This window comes from Dermacentor albipictus, unplaced genomic scaffold (assembly GCF_038994185.2).
Source record: "Dermacentor albipictus isolate Rhodes 1998 colony unplaced genomic scaffold, USDA_Dalb.pri_finalv2 scaffold_25, whole genome shotgun sequence".
Taxonomy (NCBI): domain Eukaryota; kingdom Metazoa; phylum Arthropoda; class Arachnida; order Ixodida; family Ixodidae; genus Dermacentor; species Dermacentor albipictus.
In genome coordinates, this window is record NW_027225579.1 from 1,695,379 (window position 1) to 1,719,365 (window position 23,987).

At 44.2% G+C, this 23,987-nt stretch overlaps 1 protein-coding gene across 1 annotated transcript; it reads right to left on the reverse strand.

Moving 5' to 3' along the window:
* Positions 1 to 445: 445 nt before the first annotated feature.
* LOC135914820 (uncharacterized) lies at positions 446 to 5,457 on the reverse strand. The gene is made up of 6 exons (XM_070529613.1): positions 5,114 to 5,457; positions 4,360 to 4,475; positions 3,725 to 3,927; positions 2,261 to 2,375; positions 1,027 to 1,119; positions 446 to 561 (listed from the first exon to the last, which is right to left on the reverse strand). Exons 1-6 carry the CDS (start codon positions 5,455 to 5,457, stop codon positions 446 to 448), a joined length of 987 nt encoding a protein of 328 aa, XP_070385714.1.
* Positions 5,458 to 23,987: the final 18,530 nt, after the last annotated feature.

Below are 23,987 nucleotides of genomic sequence, written 5' to 3' on the forward strand. Positions count from 1 at the left end.
TGCGAAGTACGCAAGAAAGAAGGACTGGGTGCCGCTCACTTTGACTCTCGACGGGGTGCCTATTCGTGAAGTGGAGACACTCAGAATATTGGGGATGTGGATACAGCAGAATGCTGGAACATCTCACACCCTACAAAAACTAAACGCGGTCACAGGAAACGTGGCCAGAATGATAAGGAGAGTGGCAAGAAGCAGAGACGGCCTAACTAAGGGAGAGACCATCAGCCTGGTTCACGCATTCGTAATTAGCCGACTCACATACGCCCTTCCGTATCAGGCATCGTTTTGTCCCACCTCCTTGACAATGACTTCATTCTCTTTGTGGTGTACATATTTTTGCAGTAGGGGGCTCCTGCTTTCTGCAGGTTTTCAGATTCCTTTTGGCAGTGCCAACATACCTGGCAGAACTATACAGGGGAAGCCCTCTTCTAATTCGCTGGGTCAGCTACTCAGCTAGCATAGCATTCCTATAGAAATGCAGTAGTGCTGGCAATATTTCCTGAGACCACATGGCCTCGTCAAAGAAAATCCTTTCGACGTGCAAGGAGGATGCAATGGATGCTGCATTAGTCCACACAACGAAGTCGCACCAGCTAAGTCCTGTCACTGCCATTTGGCCCTGCAACTGATAATAGTATTCATGCTCCCTTTTCAATGTAATTTCATTACCTGTTGCCCTACAACAAAACTTTGGAGAAGCTGCAGCTTCTTCGATACTTTTTCCTTTGAAAGAAAACGGACATTTAACTTCTAGCAGCCCCATGTCACTGCCCTCAAATACCAGTCTATCTGGGGATGCAGCAATAAACGGATGCTCAGCATGCACGTGCAAGCCTGTATATCCCACAGTTATGGTCTTATACATGCAGGCCATTAGCTGTTCATATGCCTGAACGGCATCTGGCTCGTGCACATTTCCATAGTGCATGGCTTCAGTTTTATAGCTCCGCGGGTAAAGTATCTCTTTAATACTGTCAGGTTTCCGGCACCGCACAATTCTTTTAAACATTGAGGCAGTTAGCCGACCAATCCGCTCCATGTGCCAGGTTGGATTTGCGGCCTGTCCAATCGTTGACTCGAGAACAACTGCTCTGCTGTCCACCGAGAGGGCCTGTATAGCTGCAAAAAACAGTATTGTTAATTTATAGGTTTAGAATCCGTTTTACAAGTCGTACAGCAAGCATTACATTGTATTAAAGCAATGAGAAGTAGCATGACGTCAACAAAGCATCACTTGTCATGGCAATGTTGAGCTATTTGGTGGGGATTCATCGTGGAAGGAAGTAAGGGGTGCAAACATGGACACAAGAGAACCAGACAACACAAACACTGCAGATAGGAGCTAAGTGTACAGGAAATGAAGCTTAAAATGAGAGAAAGTTCAGCTAGTTGATAGCGAATCGCACTAAAAGAAAGTAACGCATGCAAACATGGATACAAGAGAACCAAACTAAGTAAATTCCATGTTGTCTAGTTCTCTTGTTGGTGTTTGCACGCCTTACTTTCTTTTATGTTGAATCACTTGTCAGAAACTTAATACCATTAGGTTAGCTTTTATTTAATCCTACAAAGAAACCCCTACAGGCCTACTCAAAGAGGCTAAAGTACTTAGGTTGTGTCAAATGACACAACTGCATATTGCAACGATTAAAATGTAGGTAGATACTAATCTCCTACAAAATTGTACAGCTTACTTTCACAGTGACATAAGAATTTTTCTGCAGCTTGTAACTTGCATGTGCTCATTAGGTTTTATTTTTTTTTTCGCTAATTATGCTGGTCAACATAGCTAAATCGTAGAGTTGGTTCAGTATTGCAAGTATTTAAACATGCCTAAAAACAAGAAGAGCAAGACAAATGTGCATGCTTTCAATTCCATGCTCTGCTAAAACACAGTCAACATATATATATGACAAATGCCGTGCATGAATCCAGGTGATGGACTCATGCTAAAGGAACATCCATTATACATTCACACAGTGCTTCACAAACATGCCATAGATGAAGCAGATATGTTTGAGGACCCTGTGGGTGCTCACACACATCGAGTTATGCGACAGCCCTGTAAAAGTTAAGAAATGACAAGACACTAAGTCTAAAAGTGATTGCTGGATTATCTGCTGCTCAGTGGGATACTTGTGAAGGTGATGCCCAGAGACATAGGTGTACATTCTTATATAAATGAGACAGCCTCAGAATGACACGTGCCAAGACAAAAAGTTGCGAAAAAAGTAATAAACAAGGAAGTGGACTTTCTTACCATCAAACCTCTCTTGTATGAGTCTTTGACAGGTCTCACTGTGGATGTCTTCAATGTCTGGGACCAGTGGAGTGTCTGAAGCTTCTGGTGCCACTTCACTGGGACTGTGTTCATCCTGGAATATAGCGCTTTACATTAGACAGCGCAGATAACATGCAAATGTTAGCTTAGTGACTACCTTGAATAGTAGTGCAGCTTGAAATATACGAAGCAGCATAGTAAAGATTTGAGGATTTTGTAAACAGGTCTTTGACAGCATCATATTGCGCCAGTAGTGAGAAGCGCAACAAAATAGGTTCAGATTGTGGTCTCATACCTGGCATGCCTTATTGCGCATGGTTGTTAAACAAGCAAACTCAGTATTGTACTTCTGAATCATTTTTCACATTTTATTTATTCGTACTCTAAATGCCTTCTTTCAGGGTGAGCAAAGAACAGTTTTGAAAGTAAGCAAACTACAAGCTTACTAGCATTAGAAAATTAAAAAAAAAACATTCAGATGCAGTGACATGAACTCATGCTAACATGTGCTGTAAATCAAGAGCAAATGTAAATATGAAAGTGCAATATTGTGCATGTTGCAGAAGGGGATAGAAAAAACTCAAGCCATACGTAGAGGTAAACAGTAATCAATGCACATCAGATATGCCAACGCAAGATTTAAAATTCTTTAAAATTAGGTTCAGCAGCTCTGTGTAGAGAAGTTATTCCATTCAGCTATAAAGCATGGTATGAAAAATCAAGGGACACTTAATACACGTAACTAAGGAAACTATGTACAGATAATTTAATAAGACTTGCCCAGCATGCTATACTCACATGCTTTGCTGCATAAGTTGCAGGTGATTGGACAGTCTCGCATGATAATTATGTGAATCACATGTGGCTATAAGAATTTATGAAGCAGGCACTGGGGAGTTCATCACCAACTTGATACCTACAGTATTACAGGAGGCGTCAAAGGTCTTGTCTTTTGTAAAGGCACACAGCATTTGAAAGCCCTTAAATGTATCACGCTTTGGAATTCACACTCCCTTACTGCTGTCATGGACAAGACAAGCTATAGAATGGAAGTTGAACAGATGTTTCTGTCAGTTTAACAGTGTGTATGTGCATGAATGCTCTTGCATTATTTCAGTCATCACGAGATAGGTTCTGCCAGAATTTTTAAAATAACTTTGGCTTTAAAGAGGTTTAGTTGCCTCAATTAACCAAGACTTACATCACAGGTTTGCTGCATCATCTCATTGCTAAGCTTGCAGATTGTTTAGTGAGATAAAAAAGAAAGTCACCATATATAAACACTACTGACATTAGTGTTATACTGATGCAAACTGTACTTCGCATAAAAGCACAGTAAAAGGGGCTCTCAAACTGTTCCTGTCTGTCGTCACATGCTGATGGAACACTGCTAACTCTTATTTTAACAGATCACAAGCATGCAGAGTTAAGTGTAGCACTTACAAGTGATTCTCCTGAGTTTTCTTTGCTCATATAACGGAGAAGCAGGCAGTTTGCTGCCACCTTTTCGAGATCGGCAGCAAGCAGAGATGGGTCACTCGGTGAGAGCCCTGGCAGTGGATCAAACCGCCGCCTTTTCGCACCTTCATGTTTCCTTGTGTGAAAAGTGATGTCTTGCAGAGGCAGAGGTGGCTCATGCTTTTTGACTGAAAAAAAAAGTTTTGTTTGTACAAGTACAATAACGAAATTTTAAGTGCTTCCTGTGATGTTTAGCCAACGACCACATCCATTGTAAGAAAATTAAATATTGCAGTTTGGGATTATTTTTTTCTCTATGCAGGTCTTGTAGTTAAGAATTTATGAAGCGACACCAATATGTGTTCTTAATTAAAACCAGTAGCCTATATTTGTCCACATACCAATACTCATGTACGCTGTAAACAATGTAGCTGTGTGAATGAGTTGATATCCAACAGCTGCTACCACGAATGCAAACAATTTTACAACACGTTAAATGGTCAACACGGTGCCTCAAAGAACCGTTTGCAGAAAGGGGCCGGAAGTGTGATCACAGATTTTTTAGGCACTTTTGCCGCCTCCTATGTTAACTAATGCTTGCTAAGTAGTAGCATTCTTACCTTGGGCAGGAACAATCCAAGCACATGGAACTTCCGTGCACGTTGCCGCATCCTTTTGCGCCAAGTGAATGGCATGAAGGATTAACCCAACGAAATGTTGGCATGTGCCGCTCAGGCTGCAAGAATAAAATGGAAGAGGAGATGAGTTTTCATGCTCCACAGGTATTCATCAAGGAAAAGATGGGATCAAGTGTTTATGAATTCGAAAGAACGGGTTTAAGTTCACGTCACTCAACGTGAAATACATGCGCCAATCTCAGACATGAGCCGCACACCACCACTCGCGCGTTGGCCTTGTAACACCATGTGCACACATTAACGGCATCATTGAACGATGCGATGCGGCTTGTCAGACAGCTATGCCGGCACGAAGTTAGGTACAACTAGCGGTTTTACAGTAAACAGCCAAACTTGGAAGTCATTCTCGTTATATGCCTCTAAATAGTGTACTGTGTGATACCGGCAATCCAAGGCTGTGTACGGTCGCAGACAAGTGCAAATTGGTATGCTGCACGACCGTGTCGATCGGTATACATGCAAATGCGCAAAAACAAGAACTCCCCGCTTTCTTCATTTACAGTATGTGTATTTTTTCAACATTTAAGCAACCGTACCTTTATATAAGCAAACAGCTAGCCCAAAACGGCAGGGCCGGTATAGTTATGAATTCCAAAATTTAACCCATCAGACTTAAATGTCCTGCACGCGGTTCATGCAGGTCGCGCTCCAGATGTAGAATAGAAAGCTTGCTCACCCTGCGGGGCAGAGGCAATGACCAGCCAGGATGGAGCCCGACGCCTTGGAAATCGCGGCGTGCACGATGTAATAGCCGCCTTTCATTGACGGTAGGCAGATACTACGCAAAAGTCCGCACGTGGATTCTGCTGACACGTTGTTGTACATGACGTTGCGCACGTATCCTTCTTCTTGGAACATCGTTCCTTTAATTTGCTGTCGCGCGAAGCGCGCTCCGCTCGACACCATGTGTTTTTCGAGCTGCGCTTCCGTGGGTATTTTGACGTTACCGAAGCGCTTTTTCCAGCCGTTCGTCACGCTGAAGAAACCTCCAGGTACAAAGCAGTCACCAGCGGGCTCCATGGCTAGCGGACGGCGACAAACTGTGCGCACACGTTGTTGCGGTTTTCACTCACACGCTGCTTGCTTGCACACGTGTCTCGCGTGCGGCGGCTGTCTGTCGCGGCGAGAGCGGCGCCTGCCAAATCGTTTCTCGTGGCCACCGCACAGTGGCGCCACAATGCATCGCAAAAGGCGGATTACACTTTGATGCGTCTGTAAAGAATTCAGGACATGAGTATTTGTGTTGTAATTCCAAGAAGTACATTCGTATATGCGCGAGAGGAGCGCGCTTTGTAACAGTTATGAAGGATGTATCACACTCTATTGGTTGCCACTGCCACAGTGGGGGCCGTATAGCAGGGGACATAAGGTGGTATTCAAGCAGGGGAACTCTTGTATCTTCAGCTAGGTCTCTGACACGCAGTGAGAAAGGCTTTGCCACTGTGGGCCGGTTGCGAAAGAGTTGACAACTGGACAGATCGTTTATGGTGTAATACGCGGGGTGCTGACTGTTTCCGTTTACTCTAAGAAAATACATGAAAGAGGAGTATGTTCTCTGCAGTTCAAGTGACCATTCATCCGATTAAACGTACAGACTTTCCACTGGGCTTGTTCTAAAGGCGCCTGTGGACAGGCGAATTCCTAAGTGGTGGACAGGGTCTAGCATCTTTAGAGCAGTTGGAGTAGCCGACTGGTAAACTATGGCTCCATAGTCTAGTCGTGTGCGTATGAGGCTTTTGTATAAGTTCATGAGATATTTTCTATCACTGCCCCAGGTTGTGCGTGAGAGAACCTTTAAGATATTCATTGTTTTCATACATTTGTTTTTAAGATACTTTATGTGCTGTATAAAAGTTAATTTCGCGTCTAAAATTATCCCTAGAAATTTATGTTCCTTGTTTACAGGCAAACGCTCATCATGCAACACAATTTCAGGATCAGGATGTAGGCCTCTTTTTCTAGAGAAAACAACACAGGTGCTTTTTTGTGGGTTCAGTCTGAACCCGTTCTCATCAGCCCATTTGGAGACCTTGTTAAGACCAAGCTGGACCTGTCGCTCACAGATTGCGAGAGAACTTGATTGAAATCCTATCTGCACATCGTCAACATATGTTGAATAAAAGATGTTATGTGGTATGTGTAGACGGAGAGAATTCATTTTTACTATAAAAAGCGTGCAGCTGAGCACCCCGCCCTGCGGCACTCCAGTCTCCTGTACAAATTTCCGTGAGAAAACATTGCCCACTCGAACACGGAATGTCCGATTTGACAGATAACTTTCGATAACATTGAACATATTTCCGTGTATACCTAAGTGTGAGAGGTCTCTCAATATCCCGAACCGCCACGTAGTATCATAAGCTTTCTCCATATCAAGGAATACAGATAAGAAAAACTGCTTATGGACAAAAGCTTCACGGATACGTGCCTCTATGCGTATAAGATGGTCACTGGTAGATCGACCCTCCCGAAACCCGCACTGGTATGGATCGAGCGAATTGTTTGATTCGAGGAAGTGTAGTAGGCGACAATTAATCATTTTTTCGAAAACTTTGCAGAGGCAACTTGTTAGTGCTATGGGTCTGTAGCTTGATACAGAGGAAGGATCCTTTCCTTGCTTTAGAATTGGGATTACAATAGCCTCCTTCCCAGCAGAGGGGATCTCGCCGGAAAACCATATAATGTTGTAAAGGTAAAGGAGGGTTTTTTGTGTTTCACGGGGTAGTTGTTTCAACATCTCATATATTATGCGGTCTGAACCTGGGGAGGATGTATTACAACAGTTCAGTGCTGCCTGCAGTTCTGCTATGGAGAATGATTCGTTGTACGCCACACGTTTAGCACATTTCCGATGTAACTTTTGCTGTTCTATTCGCGTTTTGTTCTTTAGGAAGGTTTCGGAGTAGTGCGAGGAGCTCGATATGTATTCAAAATGTGCACCAAGAGAGTTGGCATGATCTTCCAGGCTTTCTCCGTGGCTGTTTACTAAAGGTAAGGAATACGTTTGTTGCCCGTTAACTTTCTTCACTCTATTCCAGACTTTTCTCTCATCTGTGTAAGAGTTAATAATTGAGATAAACTTTGCCCAACTCTCTCGTCTTGCTTGTGGGCGTGTTCTTCTCGCCTGTGATTTAACATGCTTAAAGTTTTCCAGGTTTTCTGCTGTTGGCGAATCGCGAAGCAACGCCCATGCTTTGTTCTGGTTCCTCCGCGCTTGCCTACATGCATCGTTCCACCAGGGAACACGCCGCTTAGAACCAGTGCCGCTCGCTTGGGTAATACACTTAGAGGCGGCATCTAGTATAAAAGCTGTAAAATATGTGACAGCATCATCTATGGCTATACCGGACATCTCAGTCCACGTCATATGAGTAATATCTCGGTACCGTTCCCAATCGGCTGATTCAACCTTCCACCGGGGGACCTGCGGGATAAGTTGATCTTGCTCCGTCGTACTTAAGATTATGGGAAAGTGGTCACTGCCATACGGGTTATTAAGCACACTCCATTTAAATTAAGGTAAAAGTGTCGGCGATAAAATGCTAAGATCTATGGCAGAATATGACTTGTTAGCAAGGTTAAAATACGTAGGCTCCTTTGTATTTAGGAGACATGCTCCAGAAGAAAAAAGCAGCTGTTCAATGACGCGGCCTCGCGCATCACAGCGTGAATCGCCCCACAAACTGCTATGTGCATTAAAATCCCCAAGAATCAGATAGGGCTCCGGGAGCTCATCTATTAATGATTCTATGTCTCGTCTGTGAAGGTGATATTGTGGTGATATATACAAGGAGCAGATGGTTATGAGTTCATTTGAAAGTACGGCTCGAACGGCCACTGCCTCAAGGGCCGTTTGGAGCTTTAAATGCTGACACGCTACAGTTCTGTCAGCAATAATGGATACACCGCCAGATGATGCCACAGCATCCTCGCGGTCTTTGCGAAACGTAACATACTTTCGGAGAAAGTTTGTGTGTATAGATTTTAAGTGTGTTTCCTGTAAACACAGCACTTTTGGATTGTGTTTGTGGATCAGTTCTTGCACATCATCAAGGTTTCTGAGAAGACCTCTGACGTTCCATTGAATTATTTGTGTATCCATATTGGAAGTTATTAAGTGCTGTGTGTAAAGAAACAAGTAGTGATTATGGAGATTACAGAGATTACATTACAGAGCCCTTTCGAGGCCCTGTAACGGGAGTTCTGCCCTTTCTGGAGCGTTCGAGGGAGCCTCGCCGCTCCTTAGGCGGTTGGTGCGCCTTGAGGGCAGGTGTAGTGTCCATTGCCTCTTGTGAGGCGCCGGACACATGCTCTTGCGAGCGAGAGGTTACAAGAGAGGGTCCTGCCTTGGAGGGCAAGACCCCCGCGCCCACCAGCCCAGAGGTCGATGGGGCACCCTGCGGGATTTGGCTGCGCCGGCTGTTGCCAGCGCTGGAAGGGGCCGGGGAGGTTGGGGCAGCCTCGGCTGCGCCACCTTCGGGGTCGATGGTCCCCTCTCCTCGGTTGACGGAGCAGCACTAGCTGCAACCGCCGCGGGGGCAGATGGCGTAACTGCCGACTCACTGACTGTGGGTCGGACAGCCGCTGGAAGCCTTTGTGTCGCTGCCCCCTGACGCATCACATCGGCAAAGCTTTTCTTGGGCAGGTATGAAACCCGCCTGCGTGCCTCTTTGAAAGTGATATTTTCTTTTACTTTTATGGTCACAATTTCTTTTTCTTTTTTCCAGGACGGGCAGGACCGCGAGTATGCGGCATGCTCGCCATCACAGTTGACACAATGTGGAGTGTTCTGGCATGTTTCGGAGGAGTGTTCTTTGTCACTGCACTTGGCACAAGTCAGCCGGCCTCAACAGTTCTGTGAACTGTGGCCGAACCTTTGGCACTTAAAGCATCTAAGAGGGTTGGGCACGTATGGCCTAACATGAAGTTTGATATAACGAGCCTCGATGGACTCGGGAAGGACACTTGAGCCGAATGTGAGTATCAGGTGTTTCGTTTTGATCTCTTTTCCATCTCGCCTCATCTTAATTCGTTTACCATTAATAACATTCTGGTTACTGAAGCCCTCCAAGAGTTCAGCCTCAGTGAGCTCCATCAAGTCATCGTCAGAGACAACACCACGGGTGGTGTTCATCGTGCGGTGCGGGGTTATAATTATTTGGGCTTCCCCAAATGAAACTAGTGTTGACAATTTTTCATATTGTTTTTGATCGCGGAGCTCCAAGAGGAGATCCCCGCTTGCCATCCTCGACGCCTTATATCGAGGACCAAAAACTTCAGTCAATGACTTGGAAACAAGGAAGGGTGAGATAGTTCTTACTGGTTTATCTGGTATTTCAGAGTGGATCACGTGAAAACGAGGGAAAGATTCTTTTTGCCGTCCAAAAAACTGGAATACTTCATCGGTGCGCCCTCTTTTCTGGGGGCGATCAGGAAGCGGAGGGAAGGCTGTTGCCATAGAGGAATGAAATTTTCGGCAATAACGGCAGCCACCCACCATGGAGTCCTACAAGGGGACGCTACAGGGACTGTAAGAACAGGTCCTGTAAACGCCAGCTGTACGTCATCACTATAACCAAATATGAAATAACCTAGATTGGCTAATCACACAAGGTTAACCCTTGCTGCCTGGAAAATTTGGAAGTAAGCGGAAGGAAGGAGAAGACAGGAAAGATGAAAAGTGAGAGAAAGACGAAGGCTGGGGGGAGAGAGAGACGGGAAAAGGCAACTACCGATTTCCCCCGGGTGGGTCAGTCCGGGGGTGCCGTCTATGTGAAGCAGAGGCCAAAGGGGTGTGTTGCCTCCGCCGGGGGGCCTTAAAGGTCCAGACACCCAGCATTGGCTCAACCCCCAGGATCCCCCTTTCCCCAGACACGGCTAAGCCGCGCACGGCTACACGCGGGAGGGGCCAACCCTCGTGTGCTCGGGTCCGTGGTGTCGCAACCCACCAAACGCCTGCTGACGCAGACGCCCCTGCGGGGTTCAAAGTCGATTGAAAAAAAAATTATCGACATTAAAATGCAGTGGTGGGTAGAGTCCATCAATTGCCTACCAGATCAAGTAGCTGGTTTTAGAGAATGTAGAAGTAAAATGTACTGCATCTTTGGCTTGGTAACCTTTCTCGACCTCAGATGAACTGGTCGAAAAACTGGCTGTTGCTGTGTTTATTGATGTTACCAAGTCTTTGACTAGGCCAGTCGTCTTCACGTCCTGCAAGGTCTGTCAACGTTGGCAGTGCATGACCAGGTTCTCAAGAGAATTGCTAACTTCTTGAAAAACGCACACACACACACACACACACACACACACACATATATATATATATATACATATATATATATATATATATATATATATATATATGCAAATGATGGACAAAGCGATGCATACACACTGAGGTGTATCCAGCTTTTCCGGACACGAGGGTTTAGTTCGTGTGAGCGCCAACACGTGGCGTACTGACCTTAACCTTTTCAATCTTCCGGCCGTGACGCGGGCATGACGTCCACACAAATAAAACAAAATAAATAAAATTTCTCTCCGCGCATTGAAATTCCCCATAATGCTGGTCCCACCGGCGTTATCAGTGTTCTTGATAAAGCGTAGCCGCTCGTCGCCTGGAAATGACTCATCATCCTAAGAGCGTTTAGTCGCGACGAGAAATGAGTGATTCTCGGCTTTTGGTACGGTGCTTTTTTTTCTTGTCTTTGTTTCTATTTTTTTGCTTCTATGGAGTAAACAAGCTAGGGTAACCGTCACAAGTACTCCGTGGCAGCCTTTCTTCAATCGGCACACTATTATCAGAGGCCTTTAGCGTGTCCGCTATTACGGCAAACGGGGGTGGTTTGGGCAGATTACCGTTGGTCGGGGGCGTAAACGTCAGCGGCCGGAGCTGTGCAGCCGCCTGGTGCTGTAGAGCTCAACCAGACAAACACAAATCTAAAATTTCAGTAACCTACTTTATTCTGCTTCGCTGCTAGTGCAAATTTTCGGCCGCGGCGTAGTTGTGTTCACAATTACGCCGCTGTCAAAAACTTACACCCAAGCTAAGAAGAATTTAGTAATTGACTCGGTATTCTGGCGGTTGAGCTTTGCGCCACCAGCTGGCGCCATCAATCTGGCCTCTCAATTTTACGCCCCCGCTCATCCCGCAAACCTCCCGCGCTTGCCGGAATACCGGACGCACTAAAATTCTCTAATAACGTCCGAACAGCGCATATCATCTACAAGAGGTGCCGTCGTGGACGGCTTTTGATTTTGGCCTGTCTATTTCGTTAAGGTGCCCCGAATTATTTCTTTACCGGCTTTGCTATCCGCACTAATCGGCTACCGCAGCAGCTCCAAATGGACATGTGCTTGAGTATTAGGACATGCACATGGATATGTTGGTTTCGCACTTTGACGCAAAAGTCACGACACATGAATTGAGCAAACTGTTTCTGAGTTGTCGTCCGCTAGCACGCAATGGCCGAAGCTGCTCGCTATATTACGTCACATTTACTGGCCACCGGGCCATATATACTCTCAGGTATGACATAAACATTACTGGCAGTTAGTTTCCAAAGTAGTCTCCTATCACGGTTATCCAAGTGCGGGCAGGAAGACCGCTATATAAAATTATTGTGCAGTAACATCTGCAGGATTTGTCTGTTCTCCATATTGTCTACAATGTTGCCGTTCCGCCTTCATATTGCAGCCTCAATATAGACTAGCAGATACCAAACGCCATAAAGGCTACTCACATAACCAAAGGCTTCGCGCACAACTCCTGACACTTACCTGTATTCAAGAATTGTGTGACTGCCATGGACAACCTTAACGAATTTTGCATAATAAATTATGGGGTTTTACGCGCCGAATGAGGCACGCCGTAGTGCGGGATTCCGGAAAAATTTGGACCGCTTGGGGATCTTTAACGTGTGCCTAACCCTAAATACACGGGAGTTTTCGCATTTCACACCCATCGAAATACGGCTGCCTAGCTGGCTGGGATTTGATTTCGCGACCTCGTGATTAGCAGCTGAACCCAATAAAAAATAAGCAACTCTGCCGGGGAAGGAATGCTGGAAGTTCGAGGAGGGTGACTGTCGGCACGTGATACAATATGTTCCCACCCTCATTGCCCGAGAATCGGTACGAGCCGTCGAAGAATGACACTGTAAAGTGCACTGTATCTAATGTGATGGAGTCCGCGTCCAATATTTCATATCCGAATCACACTGTAACGACTGACGACCAGGCATCTCGCTTATAAGTGCAGTCGCCTGACAGTTGCAGGGGGCTGGCGTCGGCCACAGGACCTATATACTTATCTATTTTAAATATTTGCCGACATTCTCGCCTTATTTCACACCATCGCGTTTCAGCTGAACTGCTTCAACAGCTGCTTTATTTGTGCCAACATTTGGCCACCCTGTCAAGTTTGTTTTTTATATTTTTAGGTCATCTTTTATATTTCAGCTAATGCTGTCTTGAGATTTCCAGCGGTTTCACCTTTCCCAAAATGCTTTGGGAAAACATTTGAGGAATATTTTTGGGGATTTTTAATAGACATTAAAACTATAGCACGGCCACCTGAGACGCTGCTCAAAAAGTAATATTATTTTCCTGAGGCCTTGAGCAAGGTTCTGCCTTCTTGCCGTTCATCGACCTCCTGATTTCCTTTTCACTTGAATTCCATTTTGACGACTACGATTCCACAGAAGTTGTCACTGATGTAATGGCCGTGGGATCGAAGCCGTTTAAATCAATTTTACCGTGGACACGACAGCCGCTTTTGCTCTCTGCGAACGCAACTGTTGCATTACTGAGCGCCATTCTTAAGCATATAAATTCATAGTCTGAAACATTATGCGTATCCATCGCCCTGCGCAGATCAATGTACGCGAAGCTTTCTGTGTTTGTTTCGATTGACGTTAATTAGTGGTAATACCGACTTAGAATGTATGATTTATTCAGCGTATAGTACAATACAAGAGTAGTAAGTTGATGGCAAATGTTGCCTTGCCTGCACTACTGCTTTTGTCTGCGTAGTACACAACATACAGCGAGCCGTGTTTGCTTGAGTTTTTGTGCGCCATTGTTTGTAACCTGTGAGTGGGTTGAACGTTATCATTGCTTCACATGCCACATCGCATCGAGGCAGAAAAGTTACCAGAATTATGGTGCTCCTCGTGCCAAAACACTATCAGATTATGAGGCACGCCGTATATTAGCGTACTCCGGATTAACTCTGACACCCTGGTGTTCTTTACCGTGCTCTGAAAGCAAAGTGCGCGACCGTTATTGCATTTTACTCCCGTCGAAATCCGGCTCCCGCAGCGGGAATCAAACCCGCGACCTCGAGAAACGCCTTAGCCTTCAAGCTGCCTCGGCGGGCACATAAGTGTTGATTTACGTGCGAGCACTTCAGTAGGCTGACCAATACCCTACGGTAAATAATTGCGGCTCTGCATCTGCACGCCCGGCGTTAGCTGTCCACTTGAAAAATTTGCATGGTGTTTATTTTTTTAGAAATACCAGAAACGTATACTACCGTGCTTTCAGTTTGCCCGCAATCGCTGTCGCGCCTATAGTAGTAGCGTTTCATAATCTTCTTACGTCGCCTTTTCCCTGTCCCGTCGTGCTTCCTCCCTGTAAGGGAACTGCGAGAGAAGAATGGCAAGGGTGTCCTTCATTCGTTTCGCGAATACCCCGGTTCTACCCATTTTCCGCCTCTTCTCTCTGCGCCCTGTCTATTCTACCTCTCTTCAGGACTCATCTGTTAGGATAAGGGTAAATGCTGCAGTTTCTGCAATGCATTTTGCGGGGGTTTACGAATAACTACACCTGTGTACTGGCTAATGTGACGACGCCTTGGAAGCTGCAGAGGGTACTGTGCACGTGTGATGCGATGGAAAGGTCCAAGCCACCTTCTTGCGCGATTTTTCCTCTTTTCTACGCTCCTTCCATGTATATGAACGCTCTGAAGCTCCCTCCGACCTGGCGTGCCTGTGGAAAAGTCCAAGGGAGAAGCAAAGAAAGCTTCACTTTAACGAAGTTGTCTTTATTCGTTGGTGTACAGTGGTGGGTCATCGTGGCATCAACGCCTACTTTGCGGGATCTCTGAGTGGCGAGAGCCAATTGGCCCACTTGGCCACTAGACTTTCTGACTTCAGGAGCAACCGTATGCTGTTGCGAAGATGCGCGAATGGTGTATCCAGTTTACTACAGACCTACAAGACTTTTTATAGCCTGTTCATTATTGGTGCCCTCCACATTTATACAGTGGAGGTACGTCCTTTTTGCTTATCTAAGTTCTAAGTAATCTAAGTTATCGTATCTAAGTTATCTAAGTATAAATGGCAGCTATATATGCGAGGTGAGTTACGGTATAGTTTGGGGGTTTGGACTAATGACGCTCACGCAGCACTTTGGTCTTGTGCGTGCTTGCAAACCGGAGTAAAGCAAGGCGGGTAACTCGCCTTTCTGAAATGAAACATTCGGAATAACCCTTTGTTCGCCTTGTTGGACATATCTCAATGGGCCACGATACGAACCACCTTCAAGTCGGTGTTAGCTTGCAAAGGTGGAACTCAGATGAAACGTTTTCAAGCGGATAGGCTTTTAATTATAATAAGGATATCTTTATTGAAATTCCTTAACATGAGGTGAAAGCCGAACGATAAGCATTGCCATTTCCTGTGATATTAGGACCCCATGTTAATATAAAGTTGCTGTCTTTACAGCCTCCAAAATTAGAAAGTAAATTATGAAAAATAAATTGTTGTGGTAAACGTGAAACGCACGCGCAACAAAAGCCCTATCCTATTTCCTAGTATTCACTCAATGAAGATGTAGCACGTCTACACTGTGAAGTTGTAATGATGCGAAGAAGGCAGTTACATAAGAGTGAGTCACGAATATAACTCATAAGGTGAGTTTGCGCTGGGAAAGAAAAATAGTACTCAAAGCACAACGATGGGTGCGCGCAAAGTAGTGCTTCCTCTGAATCTGATCTAGGGACCAAGGCGTCGGTTTATCAGATAAGAATGCTTGTACACTGCAGCGCAATCTCGGGTCCGCAAATGGGTTGGAGAATGTACACCCGATAACAAAATAAGCCGGGGCACGCGAGCGGCGGCCACAATAAGATAAAACTGCATCACTGCGCCGTCTGACATTGAGCATCTGGGGTCGAGACATCGCGGTGCGCGTGCGGGTCCTTTCACGCTCGCAGCCATGTTGGCCATGTCATTTTACTCGCTCGCCGCGTACTAGCTGACTACATGTAGTGTTTGGCGGTAGGGGTGACTTCCTTTATTTAATCTGTCGCGCGCTGATTTCGACGGGAGCACGTTGGAGGCGTGGCGATGGGTGCGAAGCCTACGCTGCTCGCTTTGCCCCGACCAGACAGATAACGCATAGCAGCCAGACCTTTTTTTTTTCTTGCGCGTGCTATCGTTCACCGCTGGTGGCACGTGTTTTTGTTAATTTATGTAATCATGCACAACGCGTTGTGATTTCAATGCTTGCTATAGGCGATCACAATGCCTGAAGGAGCGCCATCACACAATATCGAAAGAAGAATTGCATCGTTATACCTCCTGTCCGAAAGGGGGCACAGCACCGTTTCGGACAAGGAGTGCTCACCCATGCTCACGTTTCAGGTTCCCCTTCTTCTGGCGTTGCCTGCTGCCCTGTGCGCAACTGGCCCATTTATCTGGAAGCAGCCACCGGACCGCTTCATGAATCGCACGCAACTGCCAGCCTTGGATGGTACTCATTTCATCTGCTGGCAACCGGGATCTTCAAAGCCAACTGCTTCGAGAGAGAGCATAGGCTGCGCCGTATTTAAACGACCATCCGCATCCGCCGCGCTGGGGCACAACACCGTTTCGAACATGGAGTGCTCACCCGTGCTCATGTTTCAGGTTGGTTACCTGAACTGCTGTTCTTGTGTGAAAAGTAGCAACCGGTGTCTTTTTGCGGTGTCGTGCCCCAGTGAGCTAATGTCGTTACTGAAGCGTGGCAAAAACTTTTCTTTATGCATATGTCGGTTGCGCCTACTTCTATCCGGTGATATAGAATCAAACCCCGGGCCGGATGTGCTGGATAACGTTCTCGCAACCTTGCAACGTATTGAATCCAGCCAGGACGAGATTCGTAATGACTTGCGAGCACTAAAAAATTGGCAGGCATCAGTTGATGGAGAGCTAAAGCAGTTGTCGACGAGGCTTCGGGCTGTAGAAGTCGATATTGTTTCAATGAAAAGTTTGGTCAACGATACATCACCCGAATCACTGAATATAGCTAAAGGCATTTCCACACAGCTAAAAACAATACAATCGCGCTGTGAAGACACAGAAAATAGACTTCGCCGCTGCAACTTGCTATTCTTTGGTATCGCAGATGACAAAATCGAATCATGGTCATCATCAGAATAAGAAATTATTGACATATGTAACCAACACCTTGGTATCACTATCGATCCAGCTCAAATAGACCGTGCGCATGGCCTCGGTCAATACAACGATGAGAAGAATAGACCGGTCATAGTCAAGTTCGCCTTTTTTTAAGGATAACCAGCGCGTAATAGAAAAAGGCCACAAGTTCAAGAACACTAATTATGCTGTTCGTGAGGATTTTTCTTTGCAAACCCGTATCGCTCGGCGCAAAGTGATTGACTTCGCAAAAACCAAAAACTCGCAATTTAAGCTAACCCTTGATAAACTATAGAATTGATTACAATGTGTACACATACGATGCAGCGTCCGCCGCTGTAATCCCCTTACCCCAATACAAAGACCTAGGCTGGGAACACTTTTTATTTTATTTACTTTTATTTGTACATACTGCAGCCCCATAAGAGGGCTATTGCAGGAGTGGGTAAAAACATTGTTGAACAAAAATAAAGTGAAATCAACATTGACTCTTACAACATCTTTACAATCGTTTACAAAATCTTACAAATTGTTTTCAACGATTCATAAAAAGCAACGGCACAGCAATACGCACGCATAAAGTATAAACTAAACCTGATTTAAATAGTTTCATATACTAGTTTTTATAGACAGCACTTGCAAATTCGCTTATCGGGAGTGAACGAAGGCAGCCAGGCAAGGAATTCCATACTTCTATTGTGCGGGGAAAGAAGCTGTATTTGAAGGTATTTGTACGGGCATAGAGAGGGTTAAGATTAATCTCGTGGAAATTACGCGTGCAAGAAGGCTTGGTGAAAGATATGCAAGCTGTGTTTGAAGTGTGGTATCACGTGTTAATTATGTTGTGCAAAAATTTTAATGATTCCACATCACGACGTACTGAAAGTAATGTTAGATTCAGCGTAGGGAGGGCGGACGAGGGTGAAAAATAGTGGTCATACCGATGTAAAATGAAACGGACGGCTTTTTTCTGAACTGCTTCTAATTTGATTATGTTGCTTTGGTTATGTGTTGACCAGACCGTTGCGGCATAATCGATAATGGTGCAAACAAGAGTTTTATACATTAAAAGTTTTGTTGCTTTCGGAGCCTTTTGCATAGTACGACGTAGGTATCCAAGCTGTTTTAGGGACTTTGAACATGTTTGGTCAATGTGTGTAGTCCATGAGAGATTGTGAGTAAATGTTACGCCAAGGCATTTGTAGTGTCGCACTCTGGTTAAAGGAGACCCATTCAATGAATATGTCGCAATTACAGGGGCTGCTCTTTTCGTTAAGGAAAAAACAACCATTTTTTTAAAAATTAATGTTCATTTTCTATTTTTCACACCAAGCGCTGAAAGAGACAAAGGAATCGTTTAATCGCTGAAAACTATTCGGGGAATCAATCACGTCGTATAAGACGCAATCGTCAGCATAAAGACGAATATTAGAGGAAACATGTTTTGGGAGGTCATTGATATAAATTAAAAAAAATAAAGGACCCAGGACGGATCCTTGAGGAACCCCGGAGCCTACTTCAAGTATGGATGACCTTGCAGAACTAAAGTCGACGTAATGGGACCGGTTAGAAAGGAAACTAGCGATCCAATTGACCAGATGGGAATTTTTTAGTATTACATTTAATTTTTGCAAGAGGTGAGAATGACGTAATGAATCGAAATCTTTAGAAAAATCAATGAAGATAGCATCAATCTGTTTACCGAGATCCAACTGATATGCGATGTCATGGGTGAAGTCGGTTAACTGCGTGATAGTACTGAAACCACGTCTAAAGCCGTGCTGAACATTAGTTAGACTGGTGTTGGACTCCAAAAAATCTATTATCTGTTTGTAAATAATATGTTCCACAATTTTGCACGATTGGGGAGTTAAAGAAATTGGTCTGTAATTCGTTATGTCTGTCTTCCTGCCTGTTTTATACAAGGGTATTACTCTTGCAAGTTTCCACGATGAAGGAACGATTCCTGTATCTAGCGACTTATTGAATATAATTTCAAGATAGCGTGATGTCCATTGTGAATAGCGAAGTAAAAATGAATTAGAATACCGTCGGAGCCACTAGACGTTTTTGTGTCTAAATTTAGAATCAAATTAAGAACGCCATTAACATCAATGGAAATGTCGGAAATAGAAAAATCTGAATCATTATCAAAAGCAGGGCAGACATGAGAATCGTTTGCGTACACCAAATGGAAATATTCATTGAATGCATTGGAGATGCGTGCACGATCATTTATAGTTTCATCATTGATAGTTAATGAAGATGAAGATTCAGTAGTAGGCATGACAGAACGCCAGAACTTCCGAGGATTATTTCTTAGTAAACCTGGCAGCTCGATATGAAAGAAAAAATCTTTGGCCGTATTCATTTTCAAATTTAGCGCCTCTTTGGCAGAGATGAATCTAGCAATTGCATCAGGGTCATTACTGCGTTTTGAGCGTCTCAGTCTTCTAACGCGGCGTGATAACTCAAGATTTCTCTAGTCATCCAAGGGAGGGCACGATTTTTTTTCTTAATTTTTAACGGAACAAAGCATTGAATACACAGCTTTATAATGTTTTCAAATTGGCGAACTAATGTATTCACGTCACAGTCTTTACTAAGTGTGCAAAACGATTCAAAACGTTCTGATAAGACATCAAGAATAGACGTGTCGTCAGAGCGATTAAAGTCAAAAAAAGTTTGAATTTCGGCACGCGGTTTACAAACTGCAGTTTATCGATATAAACACTGCCCTGTGATCTGAAATTCCGTCAGTAATTTCACACTCAGACAGCTTATCAACAAGGTGTGAACTAATGAACGCCAGGTCAAGAAGTGTGTTTTGTCTTGTTGCGCCATTGACTACTTGTGTAAGCCAAAACCACTTTCTGATTATGAGGCACGCCGTAGTGGAGAACTCCGGAAATTTTGACCACCTGGGGTTCTTTAACGTGCACCTAAATATAAGCTCACGGGTGTTTTCGCATTTCGCGCCCATAGAAATGCAGCCACCGTGGCCGGGATTAGATCCCGCAACCTCGTGCTCAGCAGCCCAACACCATAGCCACTGAGCAACCACGGCGTGTAATATGCTAAGTGTGCTTATTAGAAAAGTCACTTATATTTTCATTGTAAGCATGTATAAAGAATGTATGTACACTTCTCGAAGGCATAGACTGTGCAACCCTAATTGAAGATGTTACTGTGTGTATATTGTTTTCTTAAGTATTGTCTAGAATTAGCAGTACATTAAGCTGTAGTGAAGTAGAGAGAAAAATTTTGCTAAAACAAAATGGTTAAAGTACATCCTTAAGAGTCTTAAGCACATTTGGATGACTACAACATGTAGTAAAACAAGAATGGGAACTGGGGCGCTTGATTTTTGCTCTTTATTACCATATGGCACCAACACACACTGAAGAAAAAAGAGGAAGGAAAGTGAAGTGCCGCAAAGGGCAACTAACTCCTGATGGGAGCTGCATTCACATCTGCATGATACATGCAATCTTTGAGGTATAACAGCAGCTATCCACCTGTTCACTTTGTTGCACATTTATCTAGTGTGTGCATTAAGTCTGGCCCTGAAGTGTTTGGCAGTGCCACTCGTGGCGTTGGTGCTGCATGCAACATATCCTTCTAACCACATGTGTCATGCATTATGTGATCCTAAGTTCTTTTGAATTCATGTAACCCACAAAAGTTCCGCTTGAAAGGATGTGCCATATTCGCCACCATTGCCATGAGCAGCACTGGCTGACAGTCCCAGGGCGAGACGTTAACCATGCTCAGGTATTATGCAAAACTATTCTACGTACAAATGTGGTAATTAGTATACGTGCCAAAAGCATCACAACATAAAATTTCTGATCCACAGCTTACAATGATTGCTATCTTGCTTCAACTCAGGCTGCCTTTCTTTCTGTGCTGCATTCTATGGCCAACCACTCCAACGATCTCAGCAGAATCGCGACACAGGTGTGTTATTTTGTGATTCTCAGTACTGATATCTTGTGGTTTATGTTTGGTGTAAATGCACAGATCAAATGAAAAACAGGTTAAAACTGAGCTGACAGGCACTGTCTCCAAACGTTTGTTAGGAAGGAAAATTTTTGTTACAAGATCTCATTATAGCAACACAAGAGAGTGTGCAGATCAAAACACCAGTGCCTAACAAGCAAAAGCTTTGTAACATAGAAGAATCCAAAACATCATGCGAAAACCTGTACTAAACTAGCGACTGTATTTAAGCGCTTTGGAGACTTAAACTATTTCTTGGGATACTCTGTCTTATTGCTTGAACTGAACTGATGTGTCCTGCAAAACAGTTTGCATTCCAATTTGATACAATCTGTAGCAAAATGTGAACAATGGGCTGTGATACTCTAAGGGCCTACTATTGAAGTAGCAACCATTCTGCCCAGTGTACTGCAACCTTAGGAAAATGAAACGTGGTACACTTCACCACATGCACACACAATAAACTTTAATCCATGGGCATTTGTGCAAAGTGCTTGTGCAAGACTGGGCAACTGGCTGTTTGTTTGGGACTGAAACAACTCCGTACATCAAGACTGTATTGGGACGCCACTATCTTTTTCACTAAGTGTAAGAGTCCATAAACGTATGGAATTTCCGCGAACAATATTTTCTCTGCCACACTTTTTTCGTTTTTTGCACTCCTGCCATGATGGCGGCGAGAGACTTCAGGCCAGCTGAAGGGACAGTAATAGCCTAGTACCTGGCCTCGCAAATTTATTATTTTGATTTTTAAGAGCCAACTTGCTTTGCACAGTGCTGAATGAACACATCAAAAGGCAAGGGATTATTGACAAGGTTAGAATGACTTCGAAAAAGTTTATCAGTGTTCTTTTTTTAACTCACCTCTGTCTGCTGAGACGAAATCATGTTAGCTTTTAATGAAGCAATGTTCAGGTTGGGAAACTGCAAGGCTGTGTGGGTGCTCAAACACCATCTCTGCTTTAGCTAGCTGAAGTGCCTCCATGACATCAAGGCAGAAGCAAATGACATGGCAAAGGAAAGGTTTGGGGACAAAGGCTCTTGGTGGTAATTATGTAGGTTCAAGGGCTATCGCACTGAGTAAGAAAATGTGTTACCGGCACAGTGTTAACATAGTGTTAACGCTGAAAAACAAACTGGCGCCATCTGCCTAGTTCTACACGAGCACGTGCACAGAAAGGGATGCCTATTGGCCTTGAGGGCCACCACTAGAGAGATCGGCTGCTATCGCTATGACATAGAATGTGACATCACATGACTATTGTTCACACCTTTGCTGCAGCTCGCTGGCTGGGCAATCGAAGCCTTGATTGTAAGGTTGTGAAGGTTCAATCACAATGCGGCAGTTCAGTTGCCAACTCTTACAGCATGTTTCACTACCCAGTGCTGCAGTGCTGGACGTATTCGCATGGGAGTATGGATGGATGTACTGTGTTTTTTTAGTCGGTTTAAATGATCATTTTCCTTTTGAGTGTGTTCCAGTCACAAAGAAGTCACAACTATATTTTGATTTCAGCAACCCTTCATGTGACATTACACAATTCCTTCACATGTTACAACCAAGCTTATTTTTTAAGCACATACCTTTCGTTCAGCATGAAAAAGAAATCTTAGATGAAACAAGGCAAAAATGGCTGTTATTGCATTTGTACGATATTCAAATTGAGTGGCGTGAAAAGTAATAAAATGTTCTACACTTTTATAATTTTTTTACTATATGTAGAAAATTTGTTAACAGGAATGAAGGAAATTCACTTTTTTGCACTAGCCTATAACAGATACAAAAAATGGCAAACTAAGCTTTTAAGGGGGCGCTCAGAAGGGCCCAGTCAATGCGTGTTTTCTTTTCTAGCGCAGCCGTCGTTGCACATGGCCGTGAGCGCAGCTGAACAGATATGCAACCTGCACACCCTGTTCTAGAGGTTATCTGCTGCGTGTGGAAAGAGTGGACGTGCTGACATGGCATGGCATCATGTGCACAGTTTTCCGACGTGTTCAGTACTGGGGGTTGCAGTTTCCAAGATGCATTTAAACATGAGACGGACAACGCATTCGCCCCCACTGCCGGCCGGCACTTTTCATGATAGCGTCGTCCCACTGCGTGTAATAGTATCAGTGAAGACAGAGCGGATGCGAAAACAGAGCTGGGTTTCCTTCATACTAGCTATAGGAAGGTATCGTTGGCACACCGCGGAACTATATCTTTGGTCGCCGACTCTCTTATTCAAAATTTTTTCTCATTCAAGTTTGGTTTTTCCGACTACGGCCGCTTCCATGGGAAAACAATCCATTTGCAAATGCACTTATTTGACTAAAAGGTGGAATCTGAGTACAACAAACCAAATTGCTGATTTTAGTGGCTTCGTTATGTGGGGGTTCAACTGTACATACCTCAAGAAAAAGCCGGCTATCTTCTGCTCACACGCCGCCGCGCCCACCCATGTAGGAACAAACTTAATTTTGATTGGCCACGATGCTTATCGGTGTAGTAGCTATCGTGTGTCCACCCATGCACATTTCGTCGGCTACCCAAAAACCTCAAAGAACAGGTGTATTTTGCTTGTGTGCACTCACTACTCAAATAAGCATCTGTTTTCTAGGATCCCAATACTATTGAGTTAGCTGGTATGCTTGAAAAGGTTCTAAATGTGGAAGTTAGATTTGTAATAGAAACTCATACTAGAAGGCTTTGCATTACTGAGATTGAGGGTAAGCTGCAATGACAGGATTTAAGACTGTGGAAAATGTCAATTAAAATTATCTCACGGCATACACTGTTCCAAACATGTAGAGGTAGAGAAATTCATATCAGGCTGTCATCATACCTAACACGAAGAAGATTACACAAAGAAAACTTATTAACTTCGTTTTACTTATAGGTGATGCCTCACATTGTTTATTCCTTGTACTGAAGGGACTGCAAGATTTTTCCGCCTGCAAATGTTTGCATAGCTTCCAAAAATAATTTCCTCCCTGCTTTGTGTGCTTGATTTGAATGTAGGTTACATCGCACAAAATGTATGCCCCTGACTGCAGTGCTAGTACAGACGAAGCAGGTACTAAATAAATAACCAGAACAGGATTTTGGAGGGAGCAAAAATGGCATCTGCAATTAAGATATGCATA

Coding starts and splice junctions, on each gene's coding strand:
- LOC135914820 (XM_070529613.1), bottom strand. CDS start 5,457: ATGGAGCCCGCTGGTGACTGCTTTGTACCTGGAGGTTTCTTCAGCGTG. Junction 2,376..3,724: donor AAAACTCAGGAGAATCACTT/GTAAGTGCTACA, acceptor GCTATATTCCAG/GATGAACACAGTCCCAGTGA. Junction 562..1,026: donor CTGGCACATGGAGCGGATTG/GTCGGCTAACTG, acceptor GGACTAATGCAG/CATCCATTGCATCCTCCTTG.